This window comes from Schistocerca gregaria, chromosome 3 (assembly GCF_023897955.1).
Source record: "Schistocerca gregaria isolate iqSchGreg1 chromosome 3, iqSchGreg1.2, whole genome shotgun sequence".
NCBI lineage: Eukaryota > Metazoa > Arthropoda > Insecta > Orthoptera > Acrididae > Schistocerca > Schistocerca gregaria.
Window position 1 is genome coordinate 155617651 of NC_064922.1, and position 18790 is coordinate 155636440.

The 18790-nt window shown below is 43.5% G+C and overlaps 1 protein-coding gene across 1 annotated transcript in view; it reads right to left on the reverse strand.

Annotated features, from left to right (window-relative positions):
• The window catches only part of LOC126354400 (uncharacterized), an 863292-nt gene that overhangs the window by 152416 nt on the left and 692086 nt on the right, over positions 1-18790 (reverse strand). Inside the window, exon 3 of the mRNA XM_050004010.1 lies at positions 8090-8174. Within this exon, the coding sequence (XP_049859967.1) occupies positions 8090-8174 (85 nt within the window). The remainder of the gene's footprint in view (positions 1-8089; positions 8175-18790) is intronic.

The following is an 18790-nucleotide window of genomic DNA, read 5'->3' on the forward strand; positions in this document are numbered from 1 at the left end:
AGATAAAATTGTCAAAATATTGCTGAGTCACTATCAAGAAACCAACAGGAGGTGATCTTTATAATGACAGCTCGTTGGTGAGTGAGGTGAAATTTCGTAAGGTGAAACTCCACATCTGGGCTGGAGCGTGACGTGACATTTTTTTAAAAAGTCGAACGCAGTTGTCGGTAATAGAAAGGTTAATGCAACAGCACTGTTACGATACAGCATGTCGTGGTCGTGCGGTAGCGTTCTCGCTTCCCACACCCGGGTTCCCGGGTTCGATTCCCGGCAGGGTCAGGGATTTTCCCTGCCTCGTGATGGCTGGGTGTTGTGTGCTGTCCTTAGGTTAGTTAGGTGTAAGTAGTTCTAAGTTCTAGGGGACTGATGACCATAGATGTTAAGTCCCTTAGTGCTCAGAGCCATTTGAACCATACAGTGTAACGCATAGAACCCGTGAGGCAGTTCTAAGAGCTCCGTTGTTCACTCTGTAACGGCCATCTCCCGTGAAGAAACAGTTTTGTATTATAATGTACCATATACCCTCGCCTAATGATGTTTCCATGCTTTCGCACAGTCGTTGGTAAAGGTGTTAATTGTGAAACCTACAAGTTTCATGTGTAACTTGTTCGAGTTTCCATTCCATTATACGAGCGAAAACAGATGTGTTCTGTCGTTAATAAGCTCTTCATTTAACTTTTTTAAAATCTTCCATTTAAATTTATATTCGTGATTCTTTTTCATCTTTTACAGTGGATGAAATAATGCTAAATATCAAGTATTTTCGTAACAGTGGTAGTTATTCTCGACACTTAATTTCGTAAGAAAGACTGCTAATGTCTGTTGAACATATCGTTTCTAAATGATAAAAAATAAACATATTTTGTAGGATGTAATATGAAACGAACAAAATCGTGTTGCAGTCGTCGAAAATTTCAACGTTTCTTACACTATAAGTGAAGGACCAAATTAAGTTAAATATAATCTTCTTCTACATCTACATCTACATCTACATCTACATCCATACTCCGCAAGCCACTCACGGTGTGTGGCGGAGGGTACCCTGAGTACCTCTATCGGTTCTCCCTTCTATTCCAGTTTCGTATTGTACGTGGAAAGAAGGATTGTCGGTATGCTTCTGTGTGGGCTCTAATCTCTCTGATTTTATCCTCATGGTCTCTTCGCGAGATATACGTAGGAGGGAGCAATATACTGCTTGACTCTTCGGTGAAGGTATGTTCTCGAAACTTTAACAAAAGCCCGTACCGAGCTACTGAGGGTCTCTCCTGCAGAGTCTTCCACTGGAGTTTATCTACCATCCCCGTAACGCTTTCGCAATTACTAAATGATCCTGTAACGAAGCGCGCTGCTCTCCGTTGGATCTTCTCTATCTCTTCTATCAACCCTACCTGGTGCGGATCCCACACTGCTGAGCAGTATTCAAGCATTGGGCGAACAAGCGTAGTGTAACCTACTTCCTTTGTTGTCGGATTGCATTTCCTTAGGATTCTTCCAATGAATCTCAGTCTGGCATCTGCTTTACCGACGATCAACTTTATATGATCATTCCATTTTAAATCACTCCTATGAGTACTCCCAGATAATTTATGGAATTAACTGCTTCCAGTTGCTGACCTGCTATTTTGTAGCTAAATGATAAGGGACCTATCTTTCTATGTATTCGCATCACATTACACTTGTCTACATTGAGATTCAATCGCCATTCCGTGCACCATGCTTCAATTCGCTGCAGATCCTCCTGCATTTCAGTACAATTTTCCATTGTTGCAACCTCTCGATACACCACAGCATCATCTGCAAAAAGCCTCAGTGAACTTCCGATGTCATCCACCAGGTCATTTATGTATATTGTGAATAGCAACGGTCCTATGACACTCCCCTGCGGCACACCTGAAATCACTCTTACTTCGGAAGACTTCTCTCCATTGAGAATGACATGCTGCGTTCTGTTATCTAGGAACTCCTCAATCCAATCACACAATTGATCTGATAGTCCATATGCTCTTACTTTGTTCATTAAACGACTGTGGGGAACTGTGTCAAACGCTTTGCGTAAGTCAAGAAACACGGCATCTACCTATGAACCCGTGTCTAAGGCCCTCTGAGTCTCGTGGACGAATAGCGCGAGCTGGGTTTCACACGACCGTCTTTTTCGAAACCCATGCTGATTCCTACAGAGTAGTTTCTAGTCTCCAGAAAAGACATTATACTCGAACATAATACGTGTTCCAAAATTCTACAACTGATCGACGTTAGAGATATAGGTCTATAGTTCTGCACATCTGTTCGACGTCCCTTCTTGAAAACGGGGATTACCTGTGCCCTTTTCCAATCCTTTGGAACGCTTCGCTCTTCTAGAGACCTACGGTACACCGCTGCAAGAAGGGGGCAAGTTCCTTCGCGTACTCTGTGTAAAATCGAACTGGTATTCCATCAGGACCAGCGGCCTTTCCTCTTTTGAGCGATTTTAATTGTTTCTCTATCCCTCTGTCGTCTACTTCGATATCTACCATTTTGTCAACTGTGCGACAATCCAGGGAAGGAAGGACAGTGCAGTTTCCTCTGTGAAACAGCTTTGGAAGAAGACATTTAGTAATTCGGCCTTTAGTCTGTCATCCTCTGTTTCAGTACCATTTTGGTCACAGAGTGTCTGGACATTTTGTTTTGATCCACCTACCGCTTTGACACAGGACCAAAATTTCTTAGGATTTTCTGCCAAGTCAGTACATAGAACTTTACTTTCGAATTCATTGAAAGCCTCTCGCATAGCCCGCGTAATTTTTGTTTGTCTGCAAGGCTTTGGCTATGTTTATGTTTGCTGTGAAGTTCCCTTTGCTTCCGCAGCAGTTTCCATATCAGTTTGGTGTGGCATTACCTAGTATCGGATTCTACTCCCCACAAACTGCCGCGCCGGGTAGCCTCGCGCTCTAAGGTATCTTGTCACGGTCCGCGCGGCTGACCCCGTCGGAGGTTCGAGTCCTCCCCTCGGGCATAGGTGTGTGTGTCGTCCTTAGCGTAGGTTCGTTTAAGTCAGATTAAATTCTGTGTAGGCTTAGGGACCGATGATCTCAGCAGTTTGGTCCCATAAGACCTTACCACAAATTTCCATTTTCCAATTCCCCAAAAATTACAAACGCCAGAGACTATAATGGTCCTGGAAACGCACTCTTTCGCTTGCTGAGTGGATTGGTGTAGTGACATCGAACGAGTCCCACTTCACCCTGTCCCACCGAGTCTGCATTATTCGTGTAAACCCTTATTGTAGCGTCCCTAATATCGCTACTTCCGTTGATCGACGATGTAGTGGAGAAATGCAAAATGTTCGGAGTTCCATCGGCAGGAGAGCGTACATGTTGCAACCCACAGCGAAACGGTCACCAGCGGGGAAAAGATAATCTGCCTTACTGAACCGCGGTCGACACCTAAGTAGGCAGCTTCCCAGACATGCGACGCTGCAAGCGAAGGATATGCCTCCGGCCGCCACGTTATTCGCATATATTGTCCCTCTGGTTTCTCGGGGTGAGAAAAATATAAAGGTCATTTTGAGAACAAAAAGGTTTGTGTACTTGAGAACGCCTTGTCAATAGGGTACCTTCCCACGTAAACTGAACACTAGTTACATGATTGAGAGAAGTATTTGACTTTGATCAGTAGCAGCAAGTTTCATATTTAAGCTATTTCTCACATTCATTATCCACCACATATTTGTAAACCCACTGTTGCTGCTGTTGTTTTCAGTCCGAAGACTGCTACTCTGTATTGTGCAAGCCACCGAATAACTAGTGCAACCTACATCCTTCTGAATCTGTTGCTGTATTTATCTTTTGGTCTCCTTCTACAATGTTTCCCCTTACCCTTCGCTCCAGCACTAAACTGTTGATCCCTCGATGTCTCAGAATTCAAGTTCAAGTGGCTCTGAGCACTATGGAACTCAACTGCTGTGGTCATCAGTCCCCTATAACTTAGAACTACTTAAACCTAACTAACCTAAGGACATCACACACATCCATGCCGTAGGCAGGATTCGAACTTGCGACCGTAGCAGTCGCACGGTTCCGGACTGCGCGCCTAGAACCGCGATGTCTCTGAATGTGACCTATCAACCGATCTCTCCTTCTAGTCGGGATGTGAGCCAAGTTTCTTTTCTACTCAATTCCGTACAGTATCTGCCTACTAGTTACGTGACCTACCCATCTAACCTCAGCATTCCTCTGTAACACCACATTTCAAAAGCTTCTATTCTCTTCTAGTCTAAATTGTGTAGTCCATGTTTCACTTTCATACGTGGCAGCACTCCATACAAATACATTCAAAAAAGTATTTCTGTCATTTAAATCTATGAAAAAAATAATCGTGTGGCATTGTTAGCCACGAGGCCCCCTCCGGGGAAGTTCGGCAGCCGGCTTGCAAGCCTTATTTCAGGTGACGCCACATTGGACAATATGCGCGTAGATGATGATGAGATTATGATGAGGATAACACAACACCCAGTGCAAGAGCGGAAAAAATCGCTAACTCGGGCCACTGCGTGGTAGGCAAGCATGTAACCACTCAGCTTAACAGGGCGGACTTAATCCTACATTAGATATTAACAAATTTCTCTTCTTCAGAAACGGTATCCTTGCCATTCCCACTATACATTTTACATCCTCTCCACTTAGGCCATAATCAGTTATTTTGCTGCCCAAATAGCAAAACTCATCTACTACTTTAAGTGTCTCGTTTCCTAATCTAATTCCCTCAGCACACTTGATTTAATTCGACTACATTCCATTATCCTTGTTTTGCTTTTGCTGAAGTTTATCTTATATCTTGCTTTCAAGACCTTCTTCATTCCGTTCAACTACTGTTACAAGTCCTTTGCCGTCTCTGACAGATTTACGATGTCATGGGCAGACTTCAAACTTTTTCTTTCTTCTTCCCGGACTTTAATTTCTACTGCAAAGTTTTCTATGGTTCCCTTTACTGCAGGCTCACTGTGCAGATTATGTAACATAGGGTATAGGCTACAACTCTATTTCACTCTGTTCTCAACCACTGATTCCTTTTCATGACCCTTGATTCTTCTGGCTTTTGTACAATTTCTAAATAGCCTTTCGCTCCCTGTATTTTATCCCTGCTATCTTCAGAATTTCAGTCAACATGCCACAAGCTTTCTCTATGTCTACAAATGCTACAAACGTATGTTTGCCTTTCCTTAATCAGTCGTAGGGTAAGTATTGTCTTGCATGTTCCTAAATTTCTCCGGAATTCAAACTTCCCCGAGGTCGGCCTCTACCAGCTTTTCCGTTCTTCTGTAAGGAACAGTATTTTACAACCATGACTTATTCAACAGATATTTCGGTAACATTCAAACCTGTAAGCACCTGCTATCTTTCTAATTTGAATTATTATATCGATGGTAGGCAACGGAAACCTCGCAAATCCTCTTTGTTGAATATTACAGGAGAAACAAAAACAGTCTGTTAAAAATAATGTAAACTGATACAGACAAATTTCCTACAAATGTAACCATATTCTAGAAGCCTAGTTATTGACAGATTAGAAAAATCCATGCACTTTTAAATGTCTCTTTGTTAATGGAATTTCTGGCCACTGAAACTGCGAGGTTTTCATAGACAAATGGGATCACGAGGTTTTCATAGATATTCTTCCTAAAATCACCTGTCCCACACATCTTACACATCAGACGGAAGAGCTTTGTTATGGCTGCCTCTCTCAAGGCTACGAGCAGTCCTGACGGAATGTGGTGTGCTCCTAGGGTATTGTTTCTTTTCGCATTATCTTGGCTCATCTACGTCATCTGCCTCCCTTTTCTGCGAAGACCTCTTTAATTTTCCTGTAGGCGGTACCAACCTTTCCCCTAAAACCCTAATCATGTTGAGTAAAAAAATTGTGCTGTTGACTGTGGTGAAGCAACAAGAGTTTGAAGCTCAGGTAAGATGCCTTAGGTGAAATAAACTTCTTTTACTGTAAGTTATTTAATGTTATATGATTATCACTGCATTTGGAACCCCAAAATAGCAGAAACAGACATTTGTACACAACGTTCACCATGACAACGTGATGTTGTCACCCACACTCGTTTTCAGAAGAAAATAACACCTCGAACAACTGGATATAGGATGTTCATAATCACAGGACATGTACATCAGTATATTCGGCAGAAATGATAGCATCTGAGTCACATCGACCCGTGGGCTCGAAGTCAACACTGATATCTCGGCTCACCACCACGTACCGGTAAAATGTGCCTGCGCCTCTCGTTGTCTCCAAAAACCGTAAAACCTCCCATTAGAAAAATTTATCAATTACTGTACTGGTTAACCCCTTATGCTATTTTTTTTTTCAAACAGCTGAGCAAAACCATAATCAGACATTTCTCTCTTTACTTATTCTGATCATCACTAAACTGACACACAACATTTGTAGTGCAACGCAATCTGACTTTCAATAATCCCTACAAAAGAATGGCCGTGACTAACAATAACCTATAACTTCCATGAATCACTTACAAAAATCTTCGTTACTCGAACTACTGCAATACAGCAAGCGCCAGTACTGCCATCTAAATAACAGATTCTAACTACTGAAGGCACTAACTACTGATAGGCACAGTTAGCAAATGAAAGATTTTGATAGAGAACAAACAATGTATTTACCTTAATAGTGTTCAAAAGTCGTCATGTTCACATCCAACTGCCCAACACTACAATAGCAAATATTCCAACAATGCAAACCAGCCACAGACTGCACACAGCACAGTCAGTGATTTTGATACAGAGCGCTACGTGACGTTACCAACCTAAACAGCCTACTTACAAGTGAAGGTAATGGATCAGTGTGACATGAGCAGACGTGCAGGATGCCTTGCAGACGTGTGGGCGAACCGTACCGTCAAATCAGTGAAATCGAAAGAGGACGCATTATTGGTATGAGGGAATGTGATGCATCCATCCGGAGAAACTGCTGCTCGTGTGGGAATAAGTGTTTCGGCAGTGCAACAGGTGTATGCAGAATGTTTCACGGGAGGTCATAGAAACGACGAAATGGATCAGGTTGTACCACCCAGATGACCCCCCTCCGCCCTTCCCACGAGAAGAGAAAATCGACATTTATGCGAATGGCATTGCACGACAGATCTGCATCCTCCTCAGCTCTGTACCAACAGTGGAAGACATCGTACAGTATCGTGTGTGACAGTCCGTCGCCGTTTATTACGAGTTGGGTTACGCGCGTGTCGTCCACTTCTCCTCCTACCTTTGATGAGTGTGCAGAAACAGGATAGACGGCAACAGTGTACGGAACGACGTCGCCGAGGACAGGAATAGCATCAGGTAGTGCTTTTGGACGAATCCAGGTTCTGTTTGTTTGAAAATGATGGCCACATTTTGGTTTGCCGCAGACAGGAGGGAGCGACATCACAGTGACTCCATTCGAGAAAGACATAACGCTCCAACTCAAGGCCTTAACGTCTGCGGTGTTATTGGGTACTACCCAAAAATCACAGCTGCTATGTGTCCAGAGCACTGTGGCCTGTGTGACCTACGTGAATGACATCCTGCGACCCATAGCCACACCCTTTCTGCACAACACCCAAGGCGCCATTTTTCAGCACGACAATGCAGGACCACATGGTGCTGCATGAACACAACCCTTCTTGGTTTCAGTATATCAGCCATTTGCCCTGGCCCGCAACCCCACCAGACATGTCGCCACTCGAAAAGATGCGGCCATACCACAGGACGCCATTCGCGCCTTATACGCGTCGAAGCCATCACATGTGGAACAAGCTATCAGGGCCCATGGCTGACGCGGTGCCTACTAACCAACAGGGAACTTGCTGAACCGAAGTGACAGAAACATTCATTTCTTCTGCAGAATATACTAATGTACATGTCCTGTGAACATAACGTGCTGTCTCTAGTCGTTCAAGGTGCTCCGCTTTTTTTTTTTACGACCATGAGTGTATTTCAGAACGAACGGCACAGCTGCGTGTGAGGGTACTAATCTCAGACATGCACTAAGTACACAGTCATTGGCTCTGTCGTGGCACAGTGCAAGAGTAGCGCAGCTGATATGTACTCACGCGAAGTGGCGCTTCTTCTCCTGGTGGTGCGCCAGCTGGCGGGCGTTGCAGAAGGTGCGGTCGCACACGTTGCACGCCAGTTCGTCTGAAACAGAACACCGCGGCACACTTAAAATCACACGTCCAAAAATGACGGTGCTAAACGCAGCCTCTCAGCGAACACTGGTGCCAGTGCGCTGCAGTGCCTGGAGCCGGTGCTGATTTCTTACTGCACAGACTACTCGCCCTCGAGTAGAATACGGCGGTCCAGCGCTGCACCTCACGCCACTACACCAGTGTGGCAACAGTAATGAGTGGATCAACAACAGCCGATGGATTCGTTTTACTGGAATGAACAACTAGGATGAAAGCATGACAGTAACCCCGTCCTAATTATTATTAACATCATATTTTTAAAGATGGTAACATAGACTGCCCCCCCCATGAACCATGGACCTTGCCGTTGGTGGGGAGGCTTGCGTGCCTCAGCGATACAGATGGCCGTACCGTAGGTGCAACCACAACGGAGGGGTATCTGTTGAGAGGCCAGACAGACGTGTGATTCCTGAAGAGGGGCAGCAGCCTTTTCAGTAGTTGCAGGGGCAACAGTCTGGATGATTGACTGATCTGGCCTTGCAACATTAAGCAAAACGGCCTTGCTGTGCTGGTACTGCGAACGGCTGAAAGCAAGGGGAAACGACAGCCGTAATTTTTCCCGAGGACATGCAGCTTTACCGTATGATTAAATGATGATGGCATCCTCTTGGGTAAAATATTCCGGAGGTAAAATAGTCCCCCATTCGGATCTCCGGGCGGGGACTACTCAGGAGGATGTCGTTATCAGGAGAAAGAAAACTGGCGTTCTACGGATGAAAGCATGACAGTAACCCCGTCCTAATTATTATTAACATCATATTTTTAAAGATGGTAACATAGACTGCCCCCCCCCCCCCCCCCATGAACCATGGACCTTGCCGTTGGTGGGGAGGCTTGCGTGCCTCAGCGATACAGATGGCCGTACCGTAGGTGCAACCACAACGGAGGGGTATCTGTTGAGAGGCCAGACAGACGTGTGATTCCTGAAGAGGGGCAGCAGCCTTTTCAGTAGTTGCAGGGGCAACAGTCTGGATGATTGACTGATCTGGCCTTGCAACATTAAGCAAAACGGCCTTGCTGTGCTGGTACTGCGAACGGCTGAAAGCAAGGGGAAACGACAGCCGTAATTTTTCCCGAGGACATGCAGCTTTACCGTATGATTAAATGATGATGGCATCCTCTTGGGTAAAATATTCCGGAGGTAAAATAGTCCCCCATTCGGATCTCCGGGCGGGGACTACTCAGGAGGATGTCGTTATCAGGAGAAAGAAAACTGGCGTTCTACGGATCGGAGCGTGGAATGTCAGATCCCTTAATAGGGCAGGTAGGTTAGAAAATTTAAAAATGGAAATGGATAGGTAAACTGAAAGAACCAGAGGTTGTACAGAGTTTCAGGGAGAGCATAAGGGGACAATTGACAGGAATACAGTAGAAGAAGAATGGGTAGCTCTCAGGGATGAAGTAGTGAAGGCAGCAGAGGATAAAGTAGGTAAAAAGACGAGGGCTGCTAGAAATCCTTGGGTAACAGAAGAAATATTGAATTTAATTGATGAAAGGAGAAAATATAAAAATGCAGTAAATGAAGCATGCAAAAAGGAATACAAACGTCTCAAAAATGAGATCGACAGGAAGTGCAAAATGGCTAAAGAGGGATGGCTAGAGGACAAATGTAAGGATGTAGAAGCTTATCTCACTAGGGGTAAGATAGATACTGCCTACAGGAAAATTAAAGAGACCTTTGGAGAGAAGAGAACCACGTGTATGAATATCAAGAGCTCAGATGGCAACCCAGTTCTAAGCAAAGAAGGGAAGGCAGAAAGGTGGAAGGAGTATATAGAAGTTTTATACAAGGGTGATGTACTTGAGGACAATATTATGGAAATGGGAGAAGATGTAGATGAAGACGAAATGGGAGATACGATACTGCGTGAAGAGTTTGACAGAGCACTGAAAGACCTGAGTCGAAACAAGGCCCCAGGAGTAGACAACATTCCATTTGAACTACTGACGGCCTTGGGAGAGCCAGTCATGACAAAACTCTACCAGCTGGTGAGCAAGATGTATGAGACAGGCGAAATACCCTCAGACTTCAAGAAGAATATAATAATTCCAATCCCAAAGAAAGCAGGTGCTGACAGATGTAAAAATTACCGAACTATCAGTTTAATAAGTCACAGCTGCAAAATACTAACGCGAATTCTTAACAGATGAATGGAGAAACTGGTAGATGCGGACCTCGGGGAGGATCAGTTTGGATTCCGTCGAAATGTTGGAACACGTGAGGCAATAGTGACCTTACGACTTATCTTAGAAGAAAGATTAAGAAAAGGCAAACCTACGTTTCTAGCATTTGTAGACTTAGAGAAGCTTTTGACAATGTTGACTGGAATACTCTTTTTGAAATTCTAAAGGTGGCAGGGGTAAAATACAGGGAGCGAAAGGCTATTTACAATTTGTACAGAAACCAGATGGCAGTCATAAAAGTCGAGGGGCACGAAAGGGAAGCAGTGGTTGGGAAAGGAGTGAGACAGGGTTGTAGCCTCTCCCCGATGTTATTCAATCTGTATATTGAGCAAGCAGTTAAGGAAACAAAAGAAAAATTTGGAGTAGGTATTAAAATTCATGGAGACGACGTAAAAACTTTGAGGTTCGCCGATGACATTGTAATTCTGTCAGAGACGGCAAAGGACTTGGAAGAGCAGTTGAACGGAATGGACAGTGTCTTGAAAGGATGATATAAGATGAACATCAACAAAAGCAAAACGAGGATAGTGGAATGTAGTCAAATTAAATCGGGTGATGCTGAGGGAATTAGATTAGGAAATGAGACACTTCAAGTAGTAAAGGAGTTTTGCTATTTAGGAAGTAAAATAACTGATGATGGTCGAAGTAGAGAGGATATAAAATGTAGACTGGCAATGGCAAGGAAAGCGTTTCTGAAGAAGAGAAATTTGTTAACATCGAATATAGATTTATGTATCAGGAAGTCGTTTCTGAAAGTATTTGTTTGGAGTGTAGCCATGTATGGAAGTGAAACATGGACGATTACTAGTTTGGACAAGAAGAGAATAGAAGCTTTCGAAATGTGGTGCTACAGAAGAATACTGAAGATAAGGTGGATAGATCACGTAACTAATGAGGAGGTATTGAATAGGATTGGGGAGAAGTTTGTGGCACAACTTGACTAGAAGAAGGGATCGGTTGGTAGGACATGTTTTGAGGCATCATGGGATCACAAATTTAGCGTTGGAGGGCAGCGTGGAGGGTAAAAATCGTAGAGGGAGACCGAGAGATGAGTACACTAAACAGATTCAAAAGGATGTAGGTTGCAGTAGGTACTGGGAGATGAAGCATCTTGCACAGGATAGAGTAGCATGGAGAGCTGCATCAAACCAGTCTCAGGACTGAAGACAACATCATCATCATCAACAACATAGACTGAAAATCTGGCAGTGATAACTACATCTACGGAACTAATCATCACCATATACACTTGAACGGTGCCTGTTTGTTTGATCCTTCATTTGATCACAAAATCGAAATGGCTCCAAGCAATATGGAACTTATTATCTGAGGTCATCAGTCCCATAGACTTAGAACTACTTAACCTAACAAAGCTAAGGACATCACACAGACCCATGTCCGAGGCAGGATTCGACCTGCGACCATATTAGCAGCGCGGTTCCGGACTGAAGCGCGTAAAACCGCTCGGCCACAGATGCCGGCATTTGCTCGCCGCTTATCTTAACTTTCTCAAGATCTGTAATAGTTATAAATCACAGGCGCCGCAATCAGTCGTTCTTGTTTTCAGGTTTTACTACGCAAATCCTGATTTCGGATGGTACCTTGCCATTACCTGTGCAGTATTTGCTAGTATTAAAAGATCTGTGAGTGGCGCCCCAACAACAGGAAACTGACATGTGTCGAGACTAGCAAATAATGCATTGGTAATGGTTAAGCACTAGCCGAAATCTGGATTTGCTTAATAAAAACTGCAAAAAGAAAAGACGATTGATTGCTCTATAATTTATAAATCACATAACAACCGCCGAGTGCAGTCGCTTTCCGAATGGAAGGCAACCTTATCTGTATTATTTATTTTACAACTCTCTCTGAAATACTTTCGTGAACTATTAGCTCACCCACGTCATCGAAATTTAATCTTTCGTGAGCCGATAGCCAGCAGTCAGTGGCATGATTTGATCTGTGGGGAGTGCCGTGTCCTTCCTTGTTACAACGAAGTCAGCCATTAAATTCATGGTACAATGCCTTGAAGTGTTAAGCTATGGATCCATGGTTTTGTACAATCTATATCACATGCAAGGCGACCGGTAAGATCTTTGCACGTTATATTCAGTTCTAAAGTTTGAGATTAGTCAGGTAGTCCATCTGTATCAGTCCACGAGCCGAGACACTACTACATATTCATACACATCGGATTAACCTTGAAGAGGTTGCGAATTACACAGGTCAAAAGAAGTTTTGCATCACCTCGGCTCCCAGAACTCTTGAAGATGCCGTTGCCTGTGGGTATTGTATCACAGACTGACGGTTCAAAGATGTCACTAAACCCACCCAAAGACGTAAACCACCATGCGTGAGCAGCGCCTATTAGACGGAGGGGGTTCGACAGCCGATCAGTTCCAGTCATTCCACCGGGACGGAAGTACACGGCTCGTGTTGTCTGTAATTCAAACATGCCTAGACGGTTGGTACCGTGGTTCGATCGCGTCCACATTGTTACTTTCTGCCAGGAAGGGCTCTCAACAAGGGAAGTGTTCAGGCGTCTCGGAGTGAATCAAATCCATGTTTTTCGGACATGGAGGAGATACAGAGAGACAGGAACTGTCGATGACATGTCTCGCTCGAGCCGCCCAAAAGTCTACTACTGCAGTGGATGACCGCTACCTACGAATTACAGCTCGAAGGAGCCCTGACAACAACGCCACCACGTAGAATAATGCTTTTCCTGCAGCCACAAGATGTCGTGTTACGACTCAAATTGTGCACAATAGGCTGCAAGATGGGGAACTTCAGTCCCGACGTCCATGGCGAGGTCCATCTCTGCAACCACGACACCACATAGCGTGGTGCAGATGGGCCCAACAAAATGACGAATGGACCGGTCAGGTTAAGCATCACGTTCTATTCAACGATGAGTGTCGCGTGTGCCTTCAGCCATACAATCGTCGGAGATGTGTTTGGAGGCAACCCAGTCAGGATGAACGCCTTAGACACGCTATCCAGCGAGTGCAGCAAGGTGGAGGTTCCCTGCTGTTTTGGTCGGAATTATGTGGGGCCGACGTACGCCGCTGGCGGTCATGGAAGGCGCAGTAACGGATGTACGATACGTGAATGCCATCCTCCGACCATTAGGCCATCCTTCGATCGGCAGCAAATTGGAGAGGCATTCATCTTCATTGACGACAATTCGCGCTCCCATCTCGCGCATCTTGTTAATGACTTCGTTCAGGATAACGACATCGCTCGACTATAGTGGTCAGCATATTCTTCAGACATGAACCCTATCGGACACGCCTGAGATACTGAAAGGGGCGGGTTTATGGACGACGTGACCCAGCAACCACTTTGAGGGACTACGCAGTATCGCCGTTAAGGAGTGGGACAATCTCGGACAACATTGCCTTGATGAACTTGTGGATAGGATGCCACGACGAATACAGGCATGCATCAATGCAAGAGGACGTGCTACTGGGTATTAGAGGTACCGTTGTGTACAGATATCTGGACCACCACGTCTGATGGTCTCACTGTATGCAGGAACAACATGCAATGTGTGGGATTCATGAGCAATAAAAAGAGCGGAAATGATTTTTACGTTGATCTCTATTCCAATTTTCTGTACAGTGTATTAACTGATGGTGTAGATAAGTTAAATGCGCACTAGCACAAGAATAGTTGCCATCTGCCTGTTTACGCGGCCCGCGAGTCGTAAAGAGGTAGCTGGTGAAGGCGAGTGTAGGGCGTACACTAAACAGAGGGCGCAGGTGTGATCGCATTCTGCGAGCCTCTTCCGGGCTCTTTGACTGCCGGACACATAAATCTTGCCGTTACTTAGAAAGCAGGTTTTGAAAATTTATCAAGAAGACTAGCTACCTGTGAAGACTGATCAAACCCGTCTAGATATTTGTTATTTTCTATTTAAAAGCGCAAGAAGTCGTACCCTGACAAGTGACGGGATCGGCCGTCTACCCAAATTGTCGCGAAGTGTCAACTGGGGAGTTAGCTCGTTAACATACTGAAGTAGGTATGCTTCTGTATTGAAGTTCTTTTTATTACTAATTTGGATTACCTTTTCTTTATTTTTTCAGTAAATCGTCTGAAGTTGACTTGGCATGAAGTGGAAATTGTTAATTATACCTGTTGGGTGAACTCAGGATATTGGCGTATTCTCCCGAGAAATGGATCCGTTAAGCGAATAACTCGATACATTTTCTTTGAGTTCTTCTTGTTCTTCCAATATCCTTTGAGTCTTCCTGGAAAGGCTTGTTTACGCTCATCCGACCACTTTCGTCTGAACTGTTTTTCTTTTGGTTTCTCTGATATAAGTTTCCATTTGCCTGAAGGTGTCTTTTCCCAGAATTTCGTCTGGTCTTACGTTTGCATTATTTTGGTCCTTTCGACTTTCATCTAGCCAAGGCGTGGAATTCTTAAGCGAGGTTACATAATCTATTATTCTCTTCCTCAATTGATTTTCTGGTAATCAACTTAGATGTTCAAAGAATTTCATTGCCCTTTTCCTACTATCAGTTTCGATGTTTGAAAACTTCTGTTTTGTTTTAACTGACTTTTGACTATAACCGTCTTGGGTATTTTCCTGATGATCTTTCTCTCTTGTCTCTTCTTTTTTGATGTCTTCAAGTTGTTGTCTTCTGATATGGATTAGTGTTCTACTTCCACAGAGGGTTCCTGGTTTTCTGACAGCTTTGTAGTGTCAAATTTTTGCCCCTCTTGATTGATTTATTGTTGTAGAGCTTTTGCGTTAACCCTAAACCATTTTGTATAATTTTTGAGAGGCGATGTTGCTGTGGCAGTTTTTCAATACCTGTCGGCCTGATGAATTCTCCAAGGTATTTAAAGTATGAGACCCTGTTAATTTTACCATATTTTGTTTTCAAACTTGAAATTTCTGTTTGTGAACAAAAGAATTCAGTTTTCTCAAATGATATTTTTAAACCTACTTTTTCCGCACATTCTTTGGAGCTGTTTGACTGCCGCCTGTTCACCCTCTGTTAGTTTCGCAAGGTCGTCCGCAAATGCAACCTATGGTATGTAGAGGCTGTTTTTGGCGACGTGCACTCGGATTGGCTTCCAAACTCCACATTTCTTGAGTTCTTTCTTCCATTCTTCCGCAGCTTTGTCTAGAACTGCGTTGAACAGAATAAGAGAGACTTCGTCACCTTGTGTCACACCTGTTTGAATGTCGAAGGGTTCTGAGATCTCCCCCATAAATATTACTTTAGCTTTCGAGCTAATTAGTGTTTGTTTTATGATTTCTCGTGTTTTGGGATATAATCCACTCTTCTAAAATTTGTAGTACTGAGAGCCTATCTGTTGAATCGCTTGCTATTGTGGAATCTACAAATGTGCATACTACTGGATTTTGTCTGAGAGCTCGCCTTTTGAGTATGGTTCTGAGGTTGAAAATTTTCTCCGGACATAATCTGTTTGGTCAGATTCCTGCTTGATATTCTGCTACTTTGGGTTATAACTGCTGTTTTGTTCTGTTCAAGAGATAAGCTGATAGACTTTTGTAGGTGACTGGTAATAGAGAGATCCCCCTATAGTTACACGTGATTTATTATCTTTTTTATGTAGTGGTCGAAAGAGAAATTTCCAGTCATCCAGGATGTTTTCGGTTTAACAGTGAGTGAATTTGTTCTGCTACAGTGCCGTCGTCCCCTGATGTGCGCATAAATTTCTTCTTGTGTTGACAGTGACCAGTTCTGTGGTGAGATTTCTCGCTGCACTTTCGGGAATCTCTCTTTGAGTCGTGAAAAATTTGAAAGCTGTGAAAAGTATGTGTCTAGTACCTGGCAATTTTCTTTGTCAGGGCCAATTTACCATCTTGTTTTCGAAAGCAAAGGTTTTGTTGTGAGTTGCAAAGCTCTTATGGAAATCATGTGTGTTGTAGGTATTGAAGTTTTCTTCGATTGACTGCAGTTGCTTCACTGATATATTTTCGTTTAACTTGCCTTAAAATCTTGGAATCCTGTTTGCGCATTTCGAAAAATTTCTTCGGTGTGTCTTCGGATTTGTTGCAACTCTAATTTTGAAATGCCCTTCTTCATTCTTCTAGTGCGTTCTCACAGTCTTGATTCCACCAAGAGTGTTTTGGTTTTTTTGTGAATGGGGATCAGATCTTTCGCTGTTTTGATGGTTTCGTTTGAAAATCCTCCCAATCCTCTGCTTGTTGTTGTTCCCATTTTACAGTGTTATTGGTCTTTCATTTTGTGTAGATCAAATTTTGGCATCAGCGGTGTTTTTCTTTTGAATTTTCTCTTGGGTGTGAATTTAATTTTTATTCTGGTTACCTAGTGATCCGAATCGATATCTGCACCTCTGCGCGCGTGTGTGTATTGAACTGGCAGCATGGTAACGACGGAGAGGCTTCGTCTCCGCCGTAGCCCTCAGTGGTTCACAACCCCACAACATACAGCAGCAGTCCATTCACCCCATAGCCGCCCCACACAGAACCCAAGGTTATTGTGCGGTTCGGCCCCAGTGGACCCTCTGGGAACGTCTCATACCAGACAAGTGTAACCCCAAATGTTTGCGTGGTAGAGGAACTACGGTGTACGCGTACGTGGAGACAGTGTTTGCGCAGCAATCGCCGACATGGTGTAACTGAGGCGGAGTAAGGGGAACCAGACCAATGCAGATGGAAAACCGTCTTAAAAACACGGGACCTCGATATTAATCCGTCGGACAGATTCGTGCCGGGCACCGGCACGTCTTCCCGCTCATGAAGCTGGGCGTTAGACCGCGCGGCTAGCCGGGCGGGGCTCACCTCTGCGTACCTGCATATTGTGAATTTCTTATGGTAGTCGTATGATATTGCAACATGACCAATCCGAAATCCTCCCAAATGTTATTTTTTGTATGTTTCGATATATATATATATATAGTCTGTGCTGGTCTCATGAATGAACGAACGTCGTCTGTCTACGTAACGCTTGCAGCATTATACTCGGCAAAAATGTCTTATTTATCAGTTATGTTTAAATTTTCGCTTCCAGTGAAATGTTAAGTGTTGTGGCCAAACCACTAATAATGATAACAGAAAAAAACACGAGCGATCTTGTAAGCCTCATCATGGGACGGATAACAATATTAATAATAATAATAATAATAATAATAATAAAACCAATATTGCAAGTGTGATTAGCAACAAAACAACGAGAGTCGATTCCGTTTCTTTTTGAATCTGTTTGTGGTTTACTTGTACGACAAGAAAAAGTGCCAAATTTTTCGTTATTTCTGAGCTCATTCTACACAGAAAGTGAACTTTTTGAATGAGCGAAAGCAAGACAGGAGAGATCCATCTGAGAAGCCGCCCTGGAATCTTAATTGCGGCCGCGGATTAAATTTAATTGGCGAGGGACCGCTGTTCTGCTAAATGTGCTGCGTAAAGCAATTATGTAAATGGTTCCTTTCTGCTGTGGAAGCTTTCATTTATTTAGTAGAATCAGCCTTTCAGCCATTTAATGTTTCTGCAGAATAACAAGAAGGTTTAAGCACGCTCTCGAAGAGATGTCGAAGGAAAAAAAAATCAGTGGAAGTTTTACTCAGCCGGGTGACTACTTTTGTAGGCTCCCACAAAAAATGAGTTTCAATTTTAGAGCATCTGCATCGCCAAGCGTTAAGCTGCTAATACTTCTGGAATCAGAGAAAAAAACGCAGATAATCTTCCTTGACCACTGTTGGCAGTAAATGAAATCGACTGCATGATTCACCACCTGTTTCATTAATTATTTACTTTTGCGATCGAGTTTTCGGGTTAGTTAAGTAATCCTTGACAATGGGCTAATTGCCCGAAAACAAGTGGTTCTCCGTTTTACCAAAAAAATTTTATACGTTACTAATTTTAGGCTGAATGCTTCAGGCGGAAACTTTTATGAATGTTAGAATTAGTAAAAAGACCTGTAACTTGCATTATTTTCTGACATTCTTTATCTTACCTCGTTTATTTCACTTTCTGCACTTATACATTGACCGACGTGAACTAATCAGTGGAGCGAGTGCTGGAATCGTATCTTGAAAAAATACGGTGGAAACATGTTAACGGCTGTTGCAGTTTGTGAAAATAATAAACGTTTGCAGTATTTTAAATTAACGAAATAATTCGTTGTAATTGTTTCATTTATTTGCAGCTTACAGCCGTTGATACAGTATGTTAATACGAGAACTACGTCACATGGGGCTTTATATTTATTTGAAAATTTGGAGGTTAATTGTCATCATGTAGATTTTTCTGTACAATAGATTGTAAAAAAGGGGTCCTTGGCGAATGTGAACGCCTGACGTGGTGGGGTGTGGCGACGATCAGTGCACTTATCTTCCCAAGGACCAGGCCAGAGGCTCTACAGCCTGACACATACCTCT